The sequence below is a fragment of the Meriones unguiculatus genome, chromosome 5 (assembly GCF_030254825.1).
Source record: "Meriones unguiculatus strain TT.TT164.6M chromosome 5, Bangor_MerUng_6.1, whole genome shotgun sequence".
NCBI classification, from domain to species: domain Eukaryota; kingdom Metazoa; phylum Chordata; class Mammalia; order Rodentia; family Muridae; genus Meriones; species Meriones unguiculatus.
In genome coordinates, this window is record NC_083353.1 from 687,021 (window position 1) to 713,756 (window position 26,736).

Genomic DNA, 26,736 nt, shown 5'->3' on the forward strand with positions numbered 1-26,736 from the left:
CTGCTGTGATGGTATCTAATGCCTCATATGCTGGTTTAAAATAACTGTGTATCCAGTCCTGATGAGACCTGATAGAATAGGATCAGAAGGAAGGGGAGGAGGACCTCCCCTGTCAGTGGACTGGGGGAGGGGCATGGATAGAGAAGACGGAGAGACGGTGGGATCAGGAAGGGAGGAGGGGGGAGCTACAAGTGGGAAACAAAGTGAATAAACTGTAATTAATAAAAATATAAAGAAAAAGAGCTTTAAAAAGAAAGTGCACAGACGCTGTTCCTTACCTATAAAATGGTGCATTAGTTTTAATACTGGTAAGCCTGCAAGAACTCTAGTAGTCTAAAATGTTCCAGGGTCACTTAATATGGACTCTGTTCCATGTTTTGTGCAATGGTATGAGCAACGGAATGAGGGAGAAAAATGGGTTGTTTTTTAATGTTCTGTTTGATTATAGAGATTACAGACTGCTATTGTTTTGGTTTGGCTTGTGTGGGAGTTTTATGTGCGTGCAGCTGTGCATATGCATGTCCCTGTGGAAGCCAGCAGTCAACCCAGGTTTTCATTCCTCAGGTGCTGTTACTCTTGTTTATTTAGACTTGCTCTTTACTTGACTATGTTGTTTGAAAATTTGGGGAATTCCTCTGTGGTCACCAGATGATAGCAGGGAAATTAGATCTGCTCCCATTAATAAAAGAATTTAAGGATGGAAAACTTCATGCTGGCAAGCTGAGAATCTTGATACCTGCCTCGAGGAAGAGAATGAAGAAGAGATGGGTAACACAAAAAGACCTTGCTGTTTGAGGAAAACATGTAGGTCAGTCACATGATGGCAGGCTCCCATAAGTCAGGGAAGGGAATTTAAGAGAAAGAGCAAAGCCCAAAGCTTTAGAGAGTGTGTGCTTTAAAAAAATAAATAAATAAAGGAAAATGAAAAGTTATGCTTTTCTAATAGTTCAGAAATTAAGCAGACTTACAAAAGCCCATGTTTGTGCCCTTTAGGATCCTAGGGCTTGAAATCTGGCAAGAAAAGTCCATCATCTCATTAAAGGATGATTATTCTGCCTATCTCTTTAACTGGTATAAGCTGAGCTTGCCTTCTTTAACCCTGCTTAGCTGAAATGGCCACTCTAGCCGAGATTTCATCCTCTTGGCAAGAAGGAAATAGTTTTCTCTTGATGGGCCTTTATTGGATCTTAACAGTGGACCCACCAGGCCTCAGGGATCCACCGCTGTAACTCTGGGATTGTAAGAATGTATCATCATAGCTGACTTTTTTATCTGGCTTCTGGGATCGAACTCATGTTCTCGTGCTCACAAGGCAAGCACTCACCTCCCCACTGCATCCTCAACACTCAGCACTCTTTATTCTAAAGCATTTTGTTTTCTTCCTGAAAAGAAACCTAAACAAAAAAAAAAAAAAAAAGCCTGAAGTTAACTACATTTCTTTCTATTATCCTTTGGTAACTTTCTTAGACTGTGAACATTATTTCAGTTTTAACTTTAAATGATATTTTGAAAATTAACATTTCTTAAAATGATGACCACATCTCAAAGGTTCGTGCATTAAGAACGTCAGAGGTTGTAGGATATTGTGCTTTTCTTTCTCCTTGGAATCTTTTTCACTATGTGCCTTCTCTACTGTAACTTTGTGAGCCTCCTTTTAACATTTCCTACACAGTCTTCAGTTAGTTGCCAGTTTCTACACTGATTTTTTTTTTCCAGTTTTCACAGTGAATCTCAGAGTCAGGACTTGGCACCATGTTGCATTCAGTGAGTCCCTCCTGAGGACAGGAGAGGACGGAGAGGGGGTGCTCTGTGCTGTGACTTGGTACTGCTTACAACCACTATATAGTTTAACTTGCAAGCAGATGCCAGCTCACCAGTATTTGGACCTATCCACAAGCAACAGGAACTGGTGAAAAGGAAGATTTGGTTCTATGTGAAATGAAGAAGGCTTTTTGATTTCCTGGATGGTGCTGAGGCTGCCCTGTGGAACTCTAGGCTGTGGACACTTTCAGGCTGACACAAGTCACTGAGAGATTAAAAACCTACTTTCCAGAAAAAAGTCCAAGAAAGAATAGTCCATGACTGTCTTCTGCTTCCACTTGGCTCTGATTCATGTCAGAAGTCCATGGCTCTCGGGCCCTTACCATGTACATGTGAAATTGGCTTGTCCACATACCAGCTTTCCTTCCCAGCTGTCCGGCGGTGTTTGAGAATTTGTGCATGTCAGCCTGTCCTGCTGTATCTCTTCACAAGGAGAAATGCTGCTGATCAGTGCTGTTCTATGTCAGCCTGCCTGCGTCCTTGCACTTCCTCTTCCTGGGGTGTGGGAGCTCATAAACCACAAAGAAGAAATCGCCCTTCGCCTTGACTAAAACTGCGAAGTCCGTGCTTATTGGAATGATTCCCATGCGTACTATATTTTATCTACTTAAAATCAGGCTCTGAATGAATTGTTACTTTGGTTTTTTTATTATTTACTTTTCTTACTAGTATATGTACTTACTAATACATTTTTATGAATTTATAAGATTCTTAGTCTAGGAGGTCATATTTCTGAGACTTTTAAATTACAGTTATAGAAATTTTATTTCATGTATTAATTTTTATAATATAAATGAAATTTTTCTTGCTGGGAATAACAGACTAGGCATATTAACTCCCTTAATACAAAATAATTAAGTATCTGCCTATAAATTTTCCTATAAATAAATGACTGCTCACTGAGTCATCCCTCTTTTCAAACCTCTGAGAATTCAGTAAAACTTATGAACCTTTCTTTGTGGAGAAATGCATATTCACACACATACAAAATCCATTATAAGAATAATCAGTTATGGTATGCCTGCCACTTGGCCAGCTGCGTTATATGTGTGACTTGATAAGTGCGAAGTTCTGAAATAATGACTTTGAAGGCGTATGTGGGCTAAGTCATCTATTGAACATGGGAGTTGGTAAGTGGAGAAGCAGAGCTCCGGTTCTGGTGCTTGTGACCTCCACGACCATCCCCTTTAAAATTATTGTATTTGAGATTTTATGGAATTCACTAGTTTATGATCCTGCAAATTGACACCTGGGTTAAGGACCTTACCTGTAACACCCCAGAGACTTTTGTTCTCAGTTTTGAGTCTGTGTGTTTAGTGAATCTTGATTTTTATGTAACTTGTTTAATTGAAACCTAAAATATGCTCATATTTGTTGAGCATCTACTGTTTTGAATACTCGTTAAGCTTTGAGATAGGGTCTTTATCTCCAAGGAATTTACTGCCTTTACTATTGTGTGATTGTAAGTATTATAGGAGTATAGTTCATTAATAGAGCACTGGTATAGCATGTATGACCTTAGGTTTGATGCTCAGTACTGAAGAAGAAAAAAGAAGAGAAAGTCCAAAATGAACTTGAATTTACAGTAATTAGACATTTTTATAAGTGATTTGTGGAGATTTTATTGTACCTGGCATAGTTAATGTTCTCTGGTTCTCTTTATAAAAGGATAAATCAAAGGCTGCCATGCCTTTGGGGAACCTCCAATTTGGTATATCATAAAAACCAGGCCTGTAAAGTGAGTGAAAGCTCAGCATATAGTACATCCAGACTCCTGAATCAGTTTACCTGTCATCCAAGGGAGCATGCTCAGCGAGGAGTAGCATAAATATAAAGCTAGCTTCCAAGCCTTCCAGTGGTGTGTCATGGGGAAGTCTGTTGAGTGGACATAGACAGGACAGCCAAACATCCCAGCCGCTGGGCTCCTTCTGATAGAGATGACTTGAAATGCTTCAAAATGAGGCAGCACTGGCTTGAATGACACAGGACTACTCAAGGTAATCTGTCAACCTTGGTGGAAGCGTACGCAGACTGACCACTCAGCAAGGCTGTTGGAAAGAGAGCCATCACGGTGATTCCAAGAATTTCCTTCACCAAGAGCATCAGGTGAGGCAGTTGTACGTTTAGGGTGCACAGTCCCTGTGTACCAGATGTGATCGCGCTGTTGGTTACTGCACATCACTGTTGATTTACAGGGTATGCTGTGGCAAGCTTCCCATCAACATGCTGTTCACTGAATGTTTGTAGTTTTAGAACTTTATTCTTTTAAAACTTGAGTTTCTTGGTCCTCCTTTGGATAATGTTGAATTCTAAGTGGCATGTGAGTTTTCTTCTCAAAGGAAACAGTTGCTTTACTAAATTTTTGTTCAGAGCTGATCTCTGTTCCATGCATCCTTTTTATTTGAAAAGTCTACAGTAAGAGTATTTTGTATAGACCACATTGTACTATATCTAAATTAGTTTAATGTATTGATTTATAATTCTTTTCATATAGTGTTCTCTTGTCTGTATAGTCTTAAGTTGTTGGCATTATAATTTTTAAAACTAAAAATATCAGTGATATTATGTAAGGCTATTATGGTTTCAAAATGGATGGAAAGGGAAGTACAAAGGCACACAAATAGTAATAATTGTGTATCATCTTTTGAATTTATTGTATGTAAAGAATCTTATACATTTCTAGCTGTATATGAAAAAAAAAAAGAAAAAGAATATACCAGTTCTATAATTCCATTTAGGGGAATATGTGTTTAAAAGGAAAATACTTCTTTTATGTTTTGTATGTACTTGGGCTGCCTTTAATGTAAATAGTGGATGGATATGAAATACGTATCATGCTTTGACTTCACGAGAATAATTGAAGTTACAGTGACTACCCAGATCTTAACTGTGCTGCATGCTTGTCTGTGTGGAGGGAACTTCAGACCTTTTGCTTTCCTAGTGAGCAAAGCTCAGGGATGATAAAAGTTGACATTTCTAACTGTGCTAGCATTTGTCCCTGCAGCCCTAAGCATTTCTTTCTTGTTAATGAGAATAGAAGCCAGAATTATGAGGGAGCATGATCTCAGGTGCAGCTGTAAACTGCAGAGAGCCATCCATGTGGCCTCTTTGGCCTAAGAGGAAACAGGTGGAGGGAAGAGAGATTTTAAGGTAGCATGGAGGTTAAAGTTAGGGCAGTAGAAGGGTAAGCATGTGCCAGTGCCCCGTGACACCCTGGAGCAAGCTTCATCCAGGTGGGCGTCTTCGCATCTGCCCGTGCTGCCTAGCTTTGCAAGGGAACTGTGGCAGCGCAGCAGCTGCGAGTTGTGTGCACGCATGTAGGTGGTGTAGGAGGTTGGCGCCCATGAGATAGTACAAATAATCGGTGAGGGAATAAGTAATGATGTGGAAGGGAATATTTTTTGATAAATGCCTAGGGAATGAGGTGACAGGCGTGAAATTAGAAAATTCCTTCAGCGATCTGAAATATAAATAGCTTTCGGAACTGAAAAGAGTTTCTCAGCTGAAGATTTTATTGTGTTGAGAGGAAAAACTTTTTTCTTTTCCCCCCTCCCTTCCTCCTTTGCAAGTTGTTTGTCCATTCACAAAACAAATACTCTGAAGCCCAGCGCGGCTCATGGGAATAAATTTCAGGTCGAATTAGTACAGTTTCCTTGCTGTCAGGATGCTGGAATTAATGGTGTTTTGATGACACGAATTTTGAAGGGCCAACAAAGAAGCTGAAGGGAGAGAGACATGACTCCTTAGAAGCTCAGTCCTCCTCTCCCCCAGCCTCTCTTGTCTTCCCTGTCATCCGTCTGCCAATCTCCCTGTCCATGGTTAGTTAAAGGCGCTTTTTATCCTCTTTTCTTTCCCACAGAGTTTGCCAGATCCGGCCCGGTGCCTGGGTTCCAGGAGGACACGCTGCAGTTGGCCTTCATCGACTTGAGACAAGTAAGTCTTTGTGTTTTTGTTTTTTGTTTTTCTTTTAAGATGTGTGACTGAAGACCATCAGGTCTTAAGGAAAAGGGGAGGGGAGGGGGCTTGGCATTGGTGATTCACACTGGAGACCTAAGGGCTTTTCCCTGTGTTTGAGGCCACCTCTTTTATTTAGCTATCTGAGATGCTTAGCAATGGTGGAGTAAAGGTTTTGTGGGTAGGAGGGAAGGCAGGGGGTGGGAGGAGGGATCCACAGAGTAGAGGGACTCAAGTGACCCTCAAGTGATGTGATCCATTGTGTGGCCATTGACTTCTGCAGACACAGCGAAAAGATGACTCGTCAAACCCATGCTAAGCAGGTGCACTGATGCAGAGACTGCCAGCCTGGAGAATTTTGTGTGTCGATAATGTGGCCAGAAGTGTTGAAGGAAACGAAATGTTTTCCTTTCTGGGTTATTAGTCTGGTTTGTTGACTTTTGCTTGTCGCTTCGTACCTTCTGTTGCCTCCTTATAGGAAGATAGTCAGCCATCATCAACAGAGTTCTGGTGCTTGAGGATGGTTTGGGAAAGGTTCTGACCAATTGTGCTAGACTGATGGGAAGTCCTGTTACAGTATCATGATGAAGGCCAGTGCTTAGGTCTACCTGAGCCCTGGCAAGCCCATGAGATGGAAAGACCACCGATAGGGCTGTTGTTTCAGACTGGAAAGGGTGGGTTGGTGGGTCCTGGTGGTGGGCATAGTAGAACAAGATGAGTGGGGGCCGAAAGGGAGAGCCGCAACTGCTCTGTCATCTCTTCACTCTGAAGATGGATGGGCTTGGATAGAAAGTGAATGAAGTAAGCATCAATGACTGATGTTTCTCTCCTATTAAAACAATCTTTTTTTTTTTGTCTGTTTTAGAAGGGGGGGCTGGCTTTGTTTCTCCTGCCATAATGATGCAGTGCCTCTTGTTTTCAGAGCTGACATAGTTTGCATTCTGAAAACTTGTAGATGCCCAGAGTGTTTCTTAAAGCTGTAGGACCCCTTGTCTGGGTTACCTCCTTACCACTGTGACTGGATTCCTGCCGGAATAGCTTTTAACCCGTAATGGATGGCCTGAGCTAGCCCTGGACCCTTGTGGATGGGTAGTGTAATCTGTCATTGATGACAATTCCGGAAAGCCCTGTTCAACAGAATCATGTGTCTATAGACCCACCAAGGTTTGAGGATTCAGACCACGTCCTGGAAACGTGTGTCAACTTAATATTTGGGGGCTGGGTTAGGGGTTCTCTTTTTCATAAGGCTTTGCTAGCACTGTCAGAACTGGGGCTCTCACACACACTGAACGCCTTCTACCTAGAGTTGCTCAAGTTTCAGACTTTGATCTAAAGCGGGAAGAGATTCTATCTTAGGGCTGAGTGGGGATCTGTTCCCTCCCACTGGAATTTGTTCTCCAAAACCTCTAAGCCAGTTCACACTTCTTGGAAAACAGAAAGTGATTTTTCATTGGAAGAACATATTAAAGAAAAAGTCTTTCCTTTTTCACTGTTCATGCAAAGAAAATATTGTCATTCTCAGTAGTTTGTGGCTTCGGCACCTGTGGAAAGCAACTAGTATTTTTTTAAAAAAGTGTGGTCTGAGGGGGAATGGGAAAGCATATCCAGAGTGGGGGCCTGACCGAGCCGAGTGCCCAGGTACTTGTGAGCCAGTGAGCAGTGGAGTGTAGATGCTGAGAGTCATGATGGTGCCGCATTCTCACACCTAGAGCTTCCTTTGTGATCTTTACACCGTAAAAGCCCAAACTACAGCATTTTACTGATCATGGAAAACTGTGTCTCTTCTTACTCAGTGTGTCATACAAATTCTATTCACAGCTTTCTGTGTTACAGCAGTTGGAAAGGGATAATTTCTGACCTAGATGATTTCACCAAGATTCTTAGTTTAAGGCTATATTAGCAGGTAGCTGACATACTGCAAAATGATCCCATCACATTCTTCTCTGAAAACATCTTTCCTTTCATTCATCTAGGCCATTCTCAGATGCTCAAAATACAAGTAGGACTATAGGGGACTTAAGATGAGACAGACATGGTTGTCTCATGTTGTTTGTGTTCCTCACAATCGTAAAGCAGAATATTAAATTGGGAGTGGAGACTAGTCTTAATAAGACTAGTCATCCGGTAAGAGTTTGCCATGTTCCCTCCATTTTTGCCCGACAACCAACCCAGACCGTGTGTTGGTTCTGCCTTGGGGAGAACCCTGCCCAAAGCAGTAGGTTCATTTCCCAGCACTCTCATTATCATGAAGATGGCCATAATTGAATCTGTGTTATTGTCTGCTGGTTTTGGAAGTGGCTTTGGCTTTCTGTTCCGTATGCTGCCAAGTGTCCCCTTTCCTGATGCTGGTGTTGTTTTTCCCCGCAGGCGTGCTTCCTACTCATCTGGCCTGTAGACGGTGGTTTCATGTACTAGACCTAGAGGTGGGGCTTTTACTAGCCCTGTTCTTCTTTCAGATGTGTCAGCATACAGACTCCATCGCTCTCACAACTGGCTAAACCTTTTTAGGTTCTCATTTCATTGCTTAACTTATTAACAGATTTACTCATGAGGCTTTTATAAGTCAAAGATCAGAACAGTTTAAGTGTAATTAACGGAGACTAGGACAATGGCTCAGAAAGTAAAGCATTTGCCATGAAAACCTGTCTGAGTCGGCTCCCTGAAACCCATATAAAGGTGGAAGAAGAGAACTGACTTCACTAAGTTATTCTCTGACCTCCATAGTGACAAGTGCCTACCCACTACACACACACACGTGCACACACACACACACACACACACACACACACAAATAGTAGTAAATGAAAATTTTTAAATGGTAATGGAAATAGCAGAAGTGAAAATTAAAGCTAATGTTGTGTGACTTTTCTTAATCAAGTGTCTGTTTGCCCAAGACAACACAACATCCCTCACTCCCCGCTCTCCCAAAAAATAAAACAGTTCTACCCAAGTCTAGCTGGAATTACTTACAGGAGAATGAGTAAGGGGTTGTTCACAGGGAGCCTGGGCAGCTTACAGCAGCTAAGCTATTGTAGACTAGTGGTCCCTGCCCCAGTAATTACTATATGGAGAATCAGGAGCTCTTCTCCACTGCCAGGAGGAGTGGACAAGGCCCAGTCTTGTGGGGGTTTCCTGCAAGCAGTCACAGGGGCTATAATTTCAAGATGGCGGTAGCCATTTCAGGTAATAGCTGTGCCTGTCCCAAGCAGAGTTCCATAAAAGGCAGAATGTAGGGTGGATGTCCATATGAGAAGGGTCTGTCCTGGTGTGCTTTAGGGCGCATGCTTTCTCAGTGCCACTCAGATACTGGGTGTGCCTCTCTGCTTTCTAAATGTATCATGCTGATCATGTGCTCATGTTCTTTTGTGTTAGACTTTCAGATGCAATTAGGTGAATGATAATTTTAAACATATTCAAAACATGGATGTTGATGAAAGAGTCTCTGTGTAGACTGTGTAGTATCATTAGAAAGAAAATTAGGTGTGGATTATAAAGCTATCCATCTTTTTTCACTTACTCTATTTCTATTTTTCTACTTAAGGTAAAAAGTGAAATGACATTTCGAATATACAAGCTTTCATGATATTTCAGTTAAAATACGTTGACATACCCTTTTAGTTTGTTAAGATTCTAAGACTAGAAAATCTACTATTCATAATAATGAACAAGTCAAAAGGTCTTTCCTTAGCATTTCATATTTGTGTCGTAAAAGTTCAATTTCAGTACAATTTTACATGCAAAAATGTGTGTGTGTTTATTTCAGCTTCTAAGCTTGGGGAATGTTAAAGCTTGAGGACAAAATAAATTCTTATTTATTGAATTATTTTAAAGTGATAGCTGCACTCCAGAAATTGGTAGCCTGTAGTTACTCATCTTTAGAAATTAGAGAGATGGCAGTAGATTTTAGTGGCTCTTTCTTTTTTAACAGTTCTGTGGCAAACATGAAGTAGAAATGCTTCTACTTCCACATGAAGTAGAAGTTGAAAATCAGCATTAGATTTTCATTTCAGTTCATTTCCTCACACTCTGAGTGCCTGCTGCGACACAGCTTATGTGATGCACCTTGAGTATGACTCCCCCAAGGATCAGATGGGGATCGCTAAGTTCTCGGTTCTAATATGGACATGCCGTCATTCGTGTTGCCTGGGGGCACTCGAATATGCGTGTATTTCAGTTGTTTGTGCCCCATAACATATCGGCTTGAAGCATGTGTGCAGTTCAGGGTTCTACTAATTGGCAATTCTGGGTAGTTGAGCAAGTCTCCACGCTGCAGTCACCTGCTGGCCTGACTGGCTAGTCTGCAGGCTCTCGAGGCGCAGGGCTAGCTCTTCTCTGCTCCATGTCAGGTTTCATGCACAGGCAGCCTGCTCTAGACCTACTCACAGCATTTGGCAAAGTTCCAAGAGAGGAAGTGGACAAACCCTTAAGTTCTGTGCTCAGAACTAGCAGATTGTCACTTCTACCACGTCCCGTTGCCTTCAGCTAGTCACAAGGTTAGTTCAATTTAAAGAAATTTGGAAAATAAACTGCATCTCGTAGTCCAGCTGGAATGGAATGTTTATGCTTATGTCTGAAAAGTGCAAATCAAGCTGGGCGTGGTAGAGCATACCTTTAATCCCAGCACTCAAGGGGAGGCAGAAGCAGGTAGATTGTTGTCTACAAAAGCCTGTCTACAAAGCAAGTCCAGGACAGCCAAGGCTACACAGAGAGACCCTGACTTGAAACAAACAAACAAACAAAAAGTGCAAATCAGGGGCAAGATTGAATATGTATATACAAAAGGGATGCATTGTAGGCACAAAGGGCTGTAAAATATTCATGGAGAGGAGACTTAAACTGAAAGAAATTAGATTATTTCTCTGTATGTCTGTCTCTGTGTGTGTGTGTGTGTGTGTGTGTGTGTGTGTGTGTGTCAGTGTGAGTGTATACTGGTTTAACTAAAATGTAGACTCTTCATTCCTTTGGATATTAGGGTCTTCTTTAACCCTTATCCCCTAAGTTCTCTTATTTGTCTTTATTCTCTGCTGTTCTGTTTGTTGATAATTTTTAATATCCTGTTTATCCTCCCCCTTTAATGCTAAAAATTATGCTACCCTAAAATATTTAACACTGATGTTATTCACTGTGACGAGGGCATTTAACTCCCCAAAGAAGTGTTTGCTTGGTTTGTTTAGTTTACAGTTTCCACCTTCCATGTCTGACTAGCAGTTAACAGTTGATGTCCTTTCCTTGGTAGTCTCATCTCATGCTCTGCTTCTTAGTCATAGCAGTTACTTACTTTTGATCTGCGTTGTTACCCTAAAGCTGAATGAACAAGCCTATGGCATTGCATCAGATCTCTTGAATGGAGCTTGTTGGCAAGGCACTTCCACACTGAGCCATCCCAAGATATCTGGGCTTTTTTTAGAGTGAGCTAGGGATATTCCCTCTAGGGCACTTATTCCCCAACTTCTTCCCTGTGTCTAAAGTAAACACAGTGCATTTCCATTGCCCACATGGGGCCTGCCTTAAAAACAACAGTGGTGCCTAAGGAGATGCCTGTCCATTTCCTTTTGGTTATGAAACAGATTCTGGTGCTATTCTTGTTAAGGTAAAAGGAATCAGTAACTGTAGTGAGTCTTCACTTAGGACCAAAGAAAGAACAACTCAGAACCTTTGTCCAGCTTCACTTCCTATTTCCTATTGTGTCTTGATCCTACTCCATAAAGGCTTTGTCTTGAAATCAAATGTCTGTGTATAATGAACATTATGATGAACCTTCCCTCTGTTAATCATTTGACTGCTAGTGTTAGTAGAAAACCCAGCTACGACAAAGGATGATTCAGTGATCTAGCACACATTAAGATATCCTTTGATCCACAGGATAACCCATTCTAAACTACTGCCTAACTGGGAGACTCAACACAGGTGGGAGCCGGGCAGGTCTCAAAGGCTCCATCCAGGTGCCAGTTATCAGTTTCTTATCACAAACAAAACAGTCGCCAGCTGGAAGCCACTTCCCACAAGTGCTTCTTCACATTAGTCCTGAACCTGCTGGACATAAGGAGCTTTTAGACAGTTTCCAAGGTTATATTTATCATCATCACAACCACCACCACCAGCAGGCCCTCACCATGTAGCCTACGTTGGACTTGTACTCGAGATCTTTCTGCCTCAACTTCCTGAGTGCTTGAGTTACAGAAATTTATCCCCATGCCTGGCCCAAAGATTCCTAATGGAGAGCGGTACTAGGGGCTGGGTAGTAGGGGAATGAGCTCATAGAAGAGATATTCTTCGTGGAGGAATTCAGAGAGAAGTGTTAAGACCCCTTTTTATCAGGTGTCTTAGGTACTCTTCTGTTGCTGTAAGAGACACCTTGACCAAGGCAGTTTACAAAAGAATGCACTTAATTGGGGTTTGCTTAGAGTGAGAGAGAGTGAGCCCTATGACCATCGTGGGGGAGGATGGCATTAGGCAAGCAGGCACAGCACTGCAGCCATATAGCAGAATTTAGAACTCATCTACAAGTTAAAGGCAAAGAGAAAAGAGGTGGGGCCTGGCATGGCTTTTAAAATTTAAAAGCCCAACCATTGTGACACACCTCCTCCCAAAGACCACACCTCCTAATCTTTCCCAAAACATTTCTACCCACTAGGGATCAAGCACTTAATCAAATGAGCCTGTGGGTGCCATTTACACTCTAACCATCACAGCAGGGAGTATAGGCCAATATTGTGTTCATAGAAGCCCTTTCCAAGCACTGCTGCTTGGCAGGGGTCCTTTTCAACCTGAGTGTCAGCCTGCGAGCTCAGTAGTCATCTGCCCCAGCCAGAAGACCCACAGGTTGATGATAAAGGAAGGATGTTTACTGCTCAGTTTTCTGTGGCCATGGAGGAGTCCTCCGTACAAAAGTCTTTATGGAATTGCTTTAGGAGGCTGGCCATCAAAGAAGAAAGACTGCTGGCTGTAGAGGACAACTGAATGAAAGCCGTGGTAGTTTTACCAGAGGTGAAACTCATTCATTCATTCATTCATTCAATAAAGGCTGGGTCCTTGAAGGGAAGTTGGAAGGTTAAATGAACTCTGCTGTATATTTTCTAGTGTCTGATTTCCTCAAATGAAGAAAACACCTACTTCCTGGTAATGTAGGCCATAAATCCTTGGTTCTTTGTGTGGTGGTATTTGGTAGATAGCTTTTGGCCTGTTGGATGGTCAATTCCTGTGAATTGTCTATGTGCTTGGCAGTACTACTTATGGATGCCGTGTGCCATGGACCTTCCTTGGGTGCTAATAGTGATTAAATAGCAAATACATGAAGACAGGAAGCAAAGTGCTTTCAGTTAAGTAGGTGAGAGCCCTTTTGGGTACCCAGAGGCAACATATCAGACTTTCGGAATATTTTCCCATGAAAACAAGGTTTGGCCTTGTAGCTGATGGGCCTTCCAGGTTCTCGTTGCCTGTTACCCCCGTCAGCCCGTGTGGCCACGGCCGGGCGCTAGCTTGGCCGTCTGCATGTTTTGCTGCAGCTCGGAACAGTGCAGAAGGCCTTCTCTACTGCACGGTAGAGCAGAAATTTCCAGATATGGGTCTGTCTGCCACAACCCTCTGCTCTTTGTACCAGCAGAAGAACCACCATAACTCATTTTGTATGTGGTGACAGCATCATCCTCCATAGCTTTCTACCAGGTCTGTCAGCTCAGAAGTCAGGGCTACATTCCATTTCTGATTGTGCAGAAAGCCATTGTTAACAAGTGGCCCCTGGTGGTTTCTGCCTTAGCCCATGGAGTGTGTCCCTGAGCTCCCTCTGCTTCATCTTAGAGGCCTTGAGAAAATCCACTCTGCTGTTTCCCCAGGAGCTCTCTCCTATATTTAACACCTGCTTTGTGTATGCATATCCACAAATATGGACTTGGTTTTTTTTTGTTTTGTTTTGTTTTGTTTTGTTTGACACAGTGCCACCTTTGGGAACAGAGGTTGGAGAATGCCCACAGATGTGTTTCACTGCACACAGCCATGCTGTTGGAGGGTGTGTTGGTGCTAGCTGAGTGAAAACTTCTGGGCTCTGAACATTGACCTCAGATGTGCTAACTCTACTGTCTAGGGTCCTACTGGAGAACACTCAATCCAAGAAGAAGGCAGCAAGAGCCAAGCCTTCAAACTGTTGTCTCACACCGACATCACTGACAGCCACTTGGGGGCAGCAGTGAGTGACAGCAAAGATCCAGATTTAGGGAATTGGGGCATATTTGAGTTTGGAAAACAACAACAACAACGAAAATAGGCTATAAGCTGCCCTAAGCTACCTAGACTTTGAGAGAGTACGTACCCAAAACAATCCAGAACCCCAAACCTAAAGATTCCTTCTAGGCAAGTTCAGAGATCAGGAATGGGGAAAGGAATAAGGTAGGACTGGCAAGAAAGTAGGACCAAAAGGCTTCAGTGAAGGAAGGGAACCAGAAGGACAGTCCACACCAAGTCGTAAGGGCTAAGCTGAACTAGACCAGGCACACAAAAGAAAAAGTGCCAAGGTGGGAAAGCGAGCCAGAGCGTGGGAGTTGAGGAACAAAGGCAAGTTACAAAGGTTGGTTCTCTGATGCAGTGGTATCGATGAAGAAGTGTCTCCTTTACAAGAGAATATAACAGCAGAGTCCTGCAGAGGCAACAGATTGGCACCTAAGCAGCTACACCTGTGGGTGGCTTAGCTTTTACAGTAGGTCCTTCTAGATTACCCCGTATTATTTCTTTCTTGGTCTGTTTAAAAATAATTCACTGAAGTTGTAGAGAAAGAGAAGATGTCTAAGGAATCTAAATAATCTAAAGTAAATTTTAACTTGGCTGTAAAGTCTTACTGAATAGTAGTATTTCTTTGGAAAATCAGCTCTCCTTCCTCTGATACCTTCACACACACACACACACACACACACACACACACACACACACACCTTTTCCCATGGTAAAACTCACAGAAACATGCCATAGGACAAAAAAAAAAAAAAAAAAACTGACTCCTAGTTTTTATGTGGCAACTGAGGCAAATTCAGTTAAACTAGAAACTAGTAGAATCTGTCTGAGGAGGCCAGCAGAAGGCTGGTTTCCAAGACTTATGGTGTCTGAGTGCTCAGCAGTTTCTCAAACCTCGCATTTCCAGGAAGTCTTAATTTCTCTCTTTCTGTGGTCATGATATATCAGGGAAATAAGTTGAGTATACTTTTTTTACCTTGTCTGCTTGTCAAGGCAGCATGATGTCAAGAAGTTTGGAGTTGAGCACATGTAGATTACTAGCTATGCTATTTGAATAAATTATTTGATCTTACATGTAATTTTTATTTGTTTGCCTGTTTGTTTGTTTTTAGAGACACGGTTTCTCTGTGTAGCCTTGGCTGTCCGTGTAATCTTTTTACTTAGCATACAACGGATGTTATTACTACTGTTACTATCTAGCTGTTGTTACTCCTGTTTTGTGGAGGTCTGTGTAGAAACAGCATCCACAATCCACACCAGGAGACCTGTTTTTCACTGGCTACTCATGCTCTGCCTATTCCCAAGAGTGAGGATTGAGAAGAGTAGCTATTAAATGTTCTCAGCTCTTCTGAGGACATTGATGACTGAAAAGAAAATGAATCTGGATTTCTCACACTTATACTCAATGTAAGTTGACTGCTTTATTTTTTACTTTTGCATTAAAAGGTATTTATTTGGAAAAATACTGTTGCATATTAAAATAATTCTTTAAGCCACAAAGTAAAGCTTCTATAGATTTATATGCCAATAAAATTCTTTGTACTTTTAGGGGCCTCACTCTGGTCTTTATTAGATGTGTCCTCTACCGCTTGTGTTATTTGAAGTACACTTTTAAGTCAAACATATCTTAAAGATTCTTAGGTTTGTTTTTTTTTTTTGAAACTTTTGAAAATCAATTTAATTATCTGAGCATGGTGGTGCAGGCCTGTAATCCCAGCACTCAGGGAGGCAGAGGTAGGTGGATCTCTATGAGTTTGAGGCCAGCCTGGTCTACAAATCAAATCCAAGACAGCCAAGGCTACACAGAGAAACCATGCCGCAAAAATAGATAGATAGATAGATAGATAGATAGATAGATAGATAGATAGATAGATAGATAGATAGATAGATAAAATAGTTTAGTTAAGGTATAATTTGTTTCCAACAAAAGGTATATTCTTCAGGGGTAGTAAATACATTCTGTGAGAATGTAGCACCTCTGAGAATAAGTCTGTCATGCACAGGCTTCCTGTGCTTCTCTGAAATGGCTCTCTCCTGGCCACAAGCAATCAGTCATGTTTTAACCACTGTACTTTGGAAATTCTAGAGTTGATATGTTTTAGTGTATTCTGCCTGGCTTCTTCAGTTCAGCATATTTTGAGATGTCCTCACAGTGATAACCATTTCTTTAGTTCATTCCTTTTATTGATGAATTACACTTTTATACCTATCTGTCATTATTTAGCCATTAATCTGGTCGTATTTGTCACATTATCTTCAGTTTGACTGTGTGGTAGTTGAATAAAAAGTAGTTTCCCAAATAGTCTCTAGATTTGAAACCTTGGTCCCTGGCTGGTGGTGCTGGCTGGGGAGGTTTGGGATGTGTAGCCCTGTCGGAGGAGGAGTGTCAGTGGGCTTGAGCTTTCAGAGTTTAAAACCCCTTGTCGCGTCCAGGTCTTTCTCCATCATGTTTATGGCTGACTGGTGGGATATTTCTTAATCTGTTTTCTTGGGCTCTTATACCTCTACTTCCCTTACAACCCTTGTTCCACCCTAATCCCTTTCAGTCCCCCAACACTTGGTAGGAGGGAAAGAAGGTTAGACAGGAAAGGGGTATAAACATGTATAGGCTACTTCCTGCTGATTAGGTACATAGAGTTCCTTGAGGTAAATCCAGTCTTCATTGTCAGAATCTCCAGCAGTTCAGCAAACCAGCAATCCAACGGTCCAGCAATAGCAAATACAACAGTAAACACAGCAGCAGGGGGAGCAACAGCTCCCAGGCCCTCTCAGGCGCTCTCCCGTTTGTACCCTCTCCAGAGTCCCCAAAATTAAACTATCACAGCTGGAGTGATCATGCCCCTGTTCCTGTACAAGGCAAAACAGAATCACCTGCTGTGAAGCAGCCTCTTATGCCACACCTGGGATTAAAACAAAAACATATTCACATACTATAACTAGGTTTTTAAAGAAACTAAAACTCTCACTACTCTGAGTATGTGAATTCTCAGCTTCCTGCTGTGGCCGCTGTGCCTGTCCTTGCTGCCATGCTTCCCATGTTTCTGATGAAAATAAACTTCTCCCGTAAGTAATTTTTGGTCATGGTGTTTTATCACAGCATCAGAAAGGTAACAAATACAGGCTATGGTAAACAAAGCTTCTAGGATGTTAACATGCAAGTGTTCATGTTTTGTGTGTTCATAGGTTTCATGTTTTACCTTGTTTTGTTTTTTGTTTTTAATTTCAAACTACTCTAATACAGGTAAACCATTTTCTATTCCTACCAGCATGAATAAGAACATAGGTCATCCCACATTCTGACCTTCACTTGAGACGATGCTGTGGTCTCTGACATCACAGTATTTTCTTCTCCAGTATGCCAGATGATAGTTCTGCGTCTTTTCTTTTCGTTCAGCACGTTGCCTTTGAAGCTTTCCCACATGTGCCTCTGTTAGTTATTTATTCATTGCCACAGTTTGTCTTCATATATATTATTTGTTTACTCATTTGCCAGTTGGTTAGTATTTGGCCTGTTGCTAGTTTGCGGATATTTTTAATAAATCCACAATAAGCAGGAATGTGTGCGTTTTTAGGTGAACATATGTTTTTATTTCTTCGGAGTAAATATTTAGAGTAGGATTACTAAATCAATAGAAGTATATTTTAACTTCATCAAAAGCTGTCCATCAAACTGCTTCACGAGGAGACTTGGCCATTTTGCCTCCATTCCAGCAATGCACATGGTTCCAGTCCCTGTACGCCAGTGCGGGTGTTAGCGCCAGGGTTCATTCTGACACTCTAAAAAGTTACCACGTTGCACTTATGTGTGTGTTTGTGTGGCAGTCAGAGGACATGATCTTGGAATTGGTTCTTTCCTTCTACCGTGTAGGTGCTGGGACAGAACTTAGGTCATCAGGCTTGAGAGCAGCTGCCCTCATCCACCAGTCCATCTCGCTTGTCCTTATTCTGATACTGTTAAACTAAAACTTTTGTGTAGTTCTAAAATTAATTCTTAACTGAGTTCTGAAGGCATTTTACATATTCTGGTTAACAATCCATTGTTGGAAACATGTTTAGTATTTTTTTTTTATATTTTGTCTTTTCATTTTCTTAATGTGTGATTCAAAAAAAAACCCTCATTTTTAAAAAGTTTTAATGGAATTTCATTTATATTTTTCCTGCTCTATGTTCCTCTCTTAACAACAATCTTCAGCTGACTGGAGTCACAGTGATTTTCTGTTTTCTTCTAGAAGTTTTTAAATGCCAGCTCCCAGGGATGGTATCTCTTCTGTTAGCTTTTCACTGTGATGCAAAGTGTAGCCCAGGTTCATGTGGAGGGTATGGTTCTTCTACCACAGTTTATTTTTTAAAAAACTGTGCTTCACTGATACTCCTTGACAGCTTTATCAAAAATCGGTTGATGGGCTATAGAGATCTCTTAGCAGTTAAGAGCACTTTTGCAGATGACGAGTTGGTTCCTAGTACTCATACTATGCAGCTCATACTTGCCTTATGACTCCAGCTGCCGTCTTTTGGTCTCTACTGACACCACATTTATGTATGCAGACACATACAGACACATAATTTATAAAAATAAATCTTTTTTAAAAATTAGTTGGTCATAAATGTGTTAGTCTGTTTCTGGCTTGCCTATACTTTTTCATTTAATCTCTGTGCTTACCCTTTAGTTTTCTCTTGATCTCTGGGTTAAATCTCGATTTCTTGTCGCATGAGTTCTCCAACTTTATCTTTTTCAATGTTTTTCAATGTTGTTTGGTTATTCTAAATCATATAAATCACATAAAATTAGCCAGTTGACATTCTGACAACATTTACCATTCTTCTTCATGGGTATTGTCTTTCCATTGTCTTGGTGCTGTGTAACTTTCAGCAAATCTGGCCTGTTTGGCCAGACTGATGCCAAGTCACATGTTCATTGCAATGCTTTGCTGTCTTCCTGTCAGTGTTTAATTCTTCCTTTGTATTAAAATACAACTGCTCTGTTTACTGGTTTTGAATGTCAGACTTACTAAAGTATTTATTAGGTCTAGTTGCTTGGAAACATTCTGTGGTGTTTTTTTCAGCGATAGTTTTGGCATATGCAAGCACAGTCATTCCCTTTCTCACCTAGAGCCTTTCATTTCTTGCCTGACTGTACGAGAGCCTCCAGTGCAGTGGTAGTGAAGTGCAGAAGAAGAATTGTTGCTTTGTTTATGACCTTAGTGGGAAAGCAGTCTTTCTTGGCTAAGTAGTAAGTGAAAGTTGTGTCTGCTTTTGTAGATGGAGGAAATTTAATTCTTAATTTGCTTAGAAATTTTATTATGTGTGGCCTGTAAGGTTTATCTTAAGTTCTTTCTAACATTTTGTTTTATATTTAAATTGTAGTATTCATACCTCAAGTCTCTAGGGTGCTGAATTTCTTAAGGCACATTCATTTTTAAAGAGGCGTTACCTGAGTTTTTGATGTTTGCCATTCTGATGGGTGTAAGGTGAAATCTCAGGATCATTTTGATTTGCATCTCCCTGATGGCTAAGGACATTGAGCATTTCTTTTAGTGTTTCTCTGCCATTCTATATTCCTCTACTGAGAATTCTCTGTTTAGCTCGGTACTCCATTTTTTAATTGGATTACTTGATTTGTTGCGTTTTAACTTCTTGAGTTCTTTATATATTCTGGATATTTGTCCTCTGTCAGATATAGGGTTGGTGAAGATCCTTTCCCAGTCTGTAGGCTGTCGTTTTGTTCTGGCAACAGTATCTTTTGCTTTACAGAAGCTTTTCGGTTTCATGAGGTCCCATTTATTGATTGTTGTTGCTCTTAGAGCCGGTGTTGTTGGTGTTCTCTTCAGAAAGTTGTCTCCTGTGCAAATGAGTTCTCGGCTCTTCCCCACTTTTTCTTTTACCCGATTTAGTGTGTCTCGTTTTATGTTGAGGTCTATGATCCACTTGGACTTTAGTTTTGTGCAGAATGATAAATATGGATCTATTTTCATTTTTCTGCTTGTGGACATCCAGTTGGACCAGCACCATTTGTTGAAGATGCTATCTTTTTTCCATTAAATGGTTTTGGCTTCTTTGTAAAAAATCAAGTATTTATAGGTGTGTGGGTTTATTTCTGGGTCTTCTGTTCAGTTCCATTGATCTACCATTCTTGCACAACCACTTTGGAAATCAATCTGGTGCTTTCTCAGACAATTAGAAATAGCACTTCCTCAAGATCCAGCTATATCACTCCTAGGCATGTATCCAAAACATGCTTAAGTATACAACAAGGACATTTGCTCATCCATATTCATAGCAGCTTTATTCGTAATAGCCATAACCTGGAAACAGCCCAGATATCCCTCAATGGAGGAATGGATGCAGAAATTGTGGTACATTTTTTACAAAGGAATACTGCTCAGCAATTAAAAACAAGAAAATCATGAAATTTGTAGCAAATGGTGGGAACTAGAAAAGATCATCCTGAGTGAGGTATCTTAGAAGCAAAAAGACATACATGGTATATACTCACTTATAAGTGGACACTAGAGCTATAAGATAGGATAAACAGACTAAAATCTGTACACCTAAAAAAGCTAAACAAGAAGGAGGACCCAGGGTAAGATCATCAATCCTCAATTAGAAAGACAAATGGGATGGACACTGGAAGCAGGAGAAAACAAGAAACAGGACAGGAGCCTACCACAAAGGGCCTCTGAAAGATTCTACCCAGCAGTGTATCAAAGCAGATGCTGAGACTCATAGCCAAACTTTGGGCAGAGTGCAGGGAATCTTATGAAAGAAGGGGGAGATAGAAAGACCTGGAATGGACAGGAGCTCTATAAGGAGAGCAACAGAACCAAAATATTTGGGCACAGGGCTCTTTTCTGAGACTGAGACAGAAATTGTGGTACATTTACACAATGGAATACTACTCAGCAATTAAAAACAAGGAAATCATGAAATTTACAGGCATCTCCAACTTAATCTTAGCTTATTCTAATCAAGCAATAGAGGCTGGACTAAGACTTCTAAAAAGTTAACTCTTAATAAAAGGCAGCATGTGGGAATCTGAAGCTGTTCCCAGAGGCTTCATTAAAGGCCTGCTTTGCCAGCTTGGGGCTGTTGTAAAAAGGTAGAACTTTCAATAGAATGGGGCCTAAAAGCCAAGCAAGAGATAGCCTGTTTAGTGTAAGGCTAGCCTACATTGAGGGGTCCTATCAAAGATTAAAATGAAACCAAGCAAAACACCAGGTGGAGTGTCTGTAGGTCTTTGCAGTGATGCCCTTGGAGAAGATAGTGGACCCAGCTGCTTCCACCTTCCTCTGTTCTTTCACTTCTGGCCATGAGTTGAGAAGTTGGCCTTTGCCAAGTACTCCCACCATAATGTGCTGCTGCCCCAGAACATCAGAACCAACAGCTGATGGCTGAAACCTCTAAAACCGTTAGCTACAATAAGTATTTTTTTTTCCTTGCTTATCTCGGGTATTGGCTATAATTCTGTAAGGATGATTGTTTTGCTGTGGTATACAAGAAGCTGTGTGACTGTACGTGTCTCCTTGCCTACTTCTTCCCTAGTGGCCTCTGAGGTAAGTAATTAAGCAGTTTTCCTTGAGTCTTTTTTGATGTACCAGCTAATTCTGTCTTCTTTTCTGTGTGGACATTTCTTCTTTCATTGGCCGCTCGGATGGAACGATAAGGAATAGAGACAGAAGTGCAAGGCACACAGGTGTGATTGTGTCACTCATTCTTTCTGAGAAGTATTAAACTCAACTTTACTCCTGTTTCTCTTGATTTTACTACATCCTTACCATAGTATGTCATGTTATTTACCTGTTTAAAAATGAGGCTGAGAGGCTTTCTGTTGCCTGAACAACACAGCTGGCAAACCCCTGGCAAAGCACCTGTGGTCCTAGCTTGACTATCTGATATCCTCTTCCTGTCATCTTTCCCAATATAACTTCTACCCAGATACCCCAGTTGCCTCTCTAATATGGGAGAATTTTGAGGCTCCCTTGCCTATCAGAGTTCTCTATCTGAGTGGAGTGACAGCCTCTTCCCTTCCTTCATAGTTTGGCTCAAATGTCATCTCCTTATAAATCTGCCCTAACTTCCTCAAGCAGTTAATTGTTCCCTCTTTGAGTCCCTGACATTTTGTGTGTCCCTTCATTGCAAATGCTTTCATAATTAGTTGTCTAATTCATCAGCTTTCGTTATATACTGCATTCAGGTGGGCCAGGAACGCTCTTCTATTTGCCCTTGCTGTCCCTCCCTGGTGGGTAACATAGTCTTTGCCTGTACTAGGCTGTCATAGCTGCTGCCCTGACACATCGCTTTCAGAGTGTTTTGTGCGTCTCAGAAGTGAGTGGAAGTCGACTGGATTTCTGAGCCATGGCTGTTCCCAAACATTCGTAGACAGTCACCACCGTTCTCATACTCCACGATTTTCATTTTCACTTTGAAGTGATACTGTTTGGTGGAGTTTGGGTGTCATGGCCGTAGGCAGAGTAGGGACTTCAGAGACTGTTGAGGTGGTCGGTGTGCACTTGTGAGGGGACCAGCAGCCGCAGGCATTAGGGAAACACAAATAAAAACTGCAGTGAGCTGCCATGTCATACTACCAGGACAGTTAAAAATCAACAAATTGGCAGGTAACAAGCGTGCACGTGTCTGTAAGGAAGACCCCTTGTGCAGGGTTAGTAAAGGTAAAATGTTGTGCCCTGTGGAAAGCAGTTTGGCGGCTTCTCAGAGTCAAACAGGCTTTTCATGTGATCCAATAATTCCATTATATCCTAGAGTATTTCAAAAAAGTATTCAAGACAAAACTGTAACTCCAGGGAATCTGACACTTTATTCTGGCTTCTGAGTGCATGTGCATGCATGTGGCACATGTACAGATAATACAAACTAACAGATTATAAATAGGAACGTATGTATGCATGCTTGCATGCAAAAACAATTAGTTTTGTTTTGCTTTGCTTTTTTAAAAAGGGCCATGAATTTGAAAGAGAGCAGAGAAGATTATATGGGAGGATCTGGAAGTGGGAAATGTAAAGGAGAAATGTTGTGATTAAATTTTAATCTCAAAAAAAAAAAAAAAAGATTTCACTATAGGTTGTCTTGTCCACATGGCTGTTGAAAGTTACAGTGTTTTACTTGGTTTTATCCCAAAGGAGAGCACGATTCTACAGGTCAAGTTGAATAGGCCAACACACCTGGAGATTAAGAAGGTCTGGGTTCATCCTTACTATGTACATATTGTGAGTGGAAATAAAGATGAGTAAAAGCCAGGAAAGTAGAAAGGCCGTGAGACTGGAAAAAGAACTTTGAAAGAGGAATATGGGGAGAATAATAGAACAAATGAGGTGTGAACATAGAAGGGGAACCATTGGGGACAGAAAGGTGTAGCAGAAGGGGGTGGAGGATGGGAGAAACAATCAGCAAAAACAAACCCTGTGTGAAAATTCCATAAGAAAAGTATTGCTCTGCAAGTTAATTTAAAAAAAAAATAGTTTGTACAAAGTTTTGGGTGAAAGAGCATGTCTTAGTTACTGTTCTATTGCTGTGATAAAACACCATGAGACCAAAGTATAAACTACAAAAGAAAATGTTTGAATTGGACATAGTTTCAGAGGGTTACAGTGCATGGCTGTAGAGCGAGGTCATGGCAGCAGAACAGCCGAGCACTCACATCTCTATCTACAGACATGAGAGAGAGTAGGGCACACTAGGGATAACTCAGGTCACCCTAGTGATCCACTTCCCACACAAGGCCACACCCACCCACCATCTGGGGAGATACTCTTATGAGCTTATAGGAGCCATTCTCATTCACACCACCACAGGGCACAACCTGGCAGTTTGCTTGTTTACATTGGGTAGAGTATGTTGATATAAGTGGTAAATTGCAAACTTCCTTGAAATGAAAAATGAGAATCACTTTTCTGTGGAAATCTCACCTTCCATGAATGGTACACACATTGAATCTGTGAGGCATTGGTGTCCTGGCTAGTTTTATGTCAGCTTGACATCAGCCAGCATCATTTTGGAAAAGGGAGTATCAATTTAAAAATGCCCCTACCAGAGTGGCCTGTGGGCGAGCCTATGGTGTGGGGGAGCTCAACTCACTACGGGTGGTCCTCCCTGGGCTAATAGCCCTGGATACTGAGCAGGCCCAGAAGGACAGATCAGAAAGCAACACCCCTCCAAGTCTGTATCAGTTCCTGCCCTAACTTCCCAAAGTGATGGACTACAGGCTGTAAGATTAAATAAACCTTTTCCTCCTCATGCTCATAATGTTTTAGCACAGCAATAGAAACCCCAATTAAGACAACTGGGAATCTTGTCTCATATGCTGGAAGCATGGTGTTCAGCTTTTATTGTTCCTGGTTTGTTTGGTGTAAGATATTTAAATATTACATATTAAAGAGCTGCAGTTCCAATGAAATTCTCACTCATTCTGTTGTCACCTAACTGCAAGACAGGAAGACGTTGTATCTTTTAAATATATATTAATATATGTCCACATATATAAAACATAAATCAGGATTTTTCTGTATTATATATTATTTAAAGAGAGAAAGATACAAGATTATCATTGTTAGCAGATTATCTAATCATCTGCCTCCTATTTCCAGTGAATCAGCTGAAACACAGGACACTGTCAGTGATGACCGCACAGGAGTGATACACAAAAGCAAGCAGCTTTCCCTTATATGCTGATTTACTCAGACACAGACACAGGCACTATGTTGTTATTTAATATCCTCTAGAATTGATCTACACTGCTGTGTTGTGTGGCCACTTTCACTGAAGTCCAGTGAGAAACAGGGCAGACTGTTGGGCCTGCTCCCATATTGTAGCGAAGCCAAATTTTCTACTTGATAGAATGAACATGTCAAAAGAAATTGCATCAGTATGAAAGCAGTCATGGCCTTCAGTGAGAAGAAGAGCACATTTGGGCCACTCTGGTTCTATTATCCACAACATACTACTACTTTCTTAAAGCATGCTAAGAATTGACTTTATATCATGTCTTTTTTTTTTTTTTTTTTTGCCTTTGTTACATTTTTTTATATTTTATTTTTATTTTTTATTTATTACAATTTATTCACTTTGTATCCCAGGTATAGCCTCCTCCTTCACTCCCTCCCAGTTGTACCCTCCCATGCCCCTCCGCCAGTCCACTGATAGGGGAGGTCCTCCTCCCCTTCCACCTGACCCTAGCCTATCAGGACTGGCTGCATTGTCTTTCTCTGTAGCCTGGCAAGGCTGCTCCCCCCCTCAGCGGGAGGTGATGAAAGAGCAGGCCAATCGGTTCATGTCAGAGACAGTCCCTGTTCCCCTTACTAGGGCACCCACTTGGACACTGAGCTGCCATGGGCTACATCTGTGCAGGGGTTCTAGGTTATGTCCATGCATGGTCCTTGGTTGGAGTATCAGTCTTTAAAAAAAAAAACAAAAACCTGTGTTCAAATTTTTTGGTTCTGTTGTTCTCCTTGTGGAGCTCCTGTCCCCTCCAGATCTTTCTATCTCCCCCTTCCTTCATAAAATTCCCTGCACTCTGCCCAAAGTTTGGCTATGAGCCTCAACATCTGCTTCGATACCCTGCTGGGTCGTCTTTCAGAGGCCCTCTGTGATAGGCTCCTGTCCTGTTCCCTGTTTTCTTCCTCTTCTGATGTCCATCCCATTTGCCTTTCTGAATGAGGATTGATCATCTTACCCAGTGTCCTCCTTCTTGCTTAGCTTCTTTAGGTGTACAGATTTTGGTATGTTTATCTTATATGTCTAATATCCATTTATAAGTGAGTATATACCATGTGTGTCTTTCTGCTTCTGGTATACCTCACTCAGGATGATCTTTTCTAGTCCCCACCATTTGCCTGGGAATTTCATGATTTCCTTTTTTTTAATTGCTGAGTGATTTTTGACCAAAAAAAAAAAAAAAAAAAAAAAGCCAAAACTATTCAATGGAAAAAGACAGCAACTTCAGCAATTGCTGCTGGTCTAACTGGTTGTCTACATGTAGAAAATGCAAACAGATCCATTTTATCACCCTGCACAAAACTGAAGTCCAAGTGGCTCAAAGACCTCAACATAGAACCAGACACACTTAATCTGTTAGAAGAAAAAGTGGGGAAGAGCCTAGAACTTATTGGCACAGGAGACAACTTCCTGAACAGAACACCAATAGCACAGGCTCTAAGAGCAACAATCAATAAATGGGACCTCATGAAACTGAAAAGCTTCTGTAAAGCAAAAGGCACTGTTAACAGAACAAAATGACAGCCTACAGATTGGGAAAAGATCTTCACCAACCCTATATCTGACAGAGGGCTAATATCCACAATATATAAAGAACTAAAGAAGTTAAACAGCAACAAATCAAGTAATCCAATTTAAAAAAAAAAAAAAAGGGATACAGAACTAAACAGAATTCTCAATAGAGGAATATCGAATGGCAGAGAAACAAAGAAATGTTCAATGTCCTTAGACATCAGGGAAATGATATTTCACAGATTTCACCCATCAGAAAGGCTAAGATTAAAAACTCAAGTGACAACACATGCTAGAGAGGTTGTGGAGAAAGGGGAACTCTCCTCCATTGCTGGTAGTAATGTAAACTTGTACAACTAGTTTGGAAATCAATCTGGCGCTTTCTCAGACAATTAGGAATAGTGTTGCCTCAAGATCCAGTTATACCACTCCTAGACATAGATCCAAAATATGTTCAAATATACAACAAGGATATTTGCTGAATCATGTTCATAGCAGCTTTAT

The 26,736-nt window shown here is 41.2% G+C and overlaps 1 protein-coding gene across 5 annotated transcripts in view; it reads left to right on the forward strand.

Moving 5' to 3' along the window:
- Nucleotides 1-26,736, forward strand: part of Exoc6b (exocyst complex component 6B) — a 436,866-nt gene that overhangs the window by 328,800 nt on the left and 81,330 nt on the right. For all 5 annotated transcript variants that reach the window (XM_060383430.1, XM_060383428.1, XM_060383429.1 and 2 more), the window contains one exon: nt 5,681-5,754. In XM_060383430.1, coding sequence (XP_060239413.1) covers nt 5,681-5,754 — 74 coding nt within the window. The remainder of the gene's footprint in view (nt 1-5,680; nt 5,755-26,736) is intronic.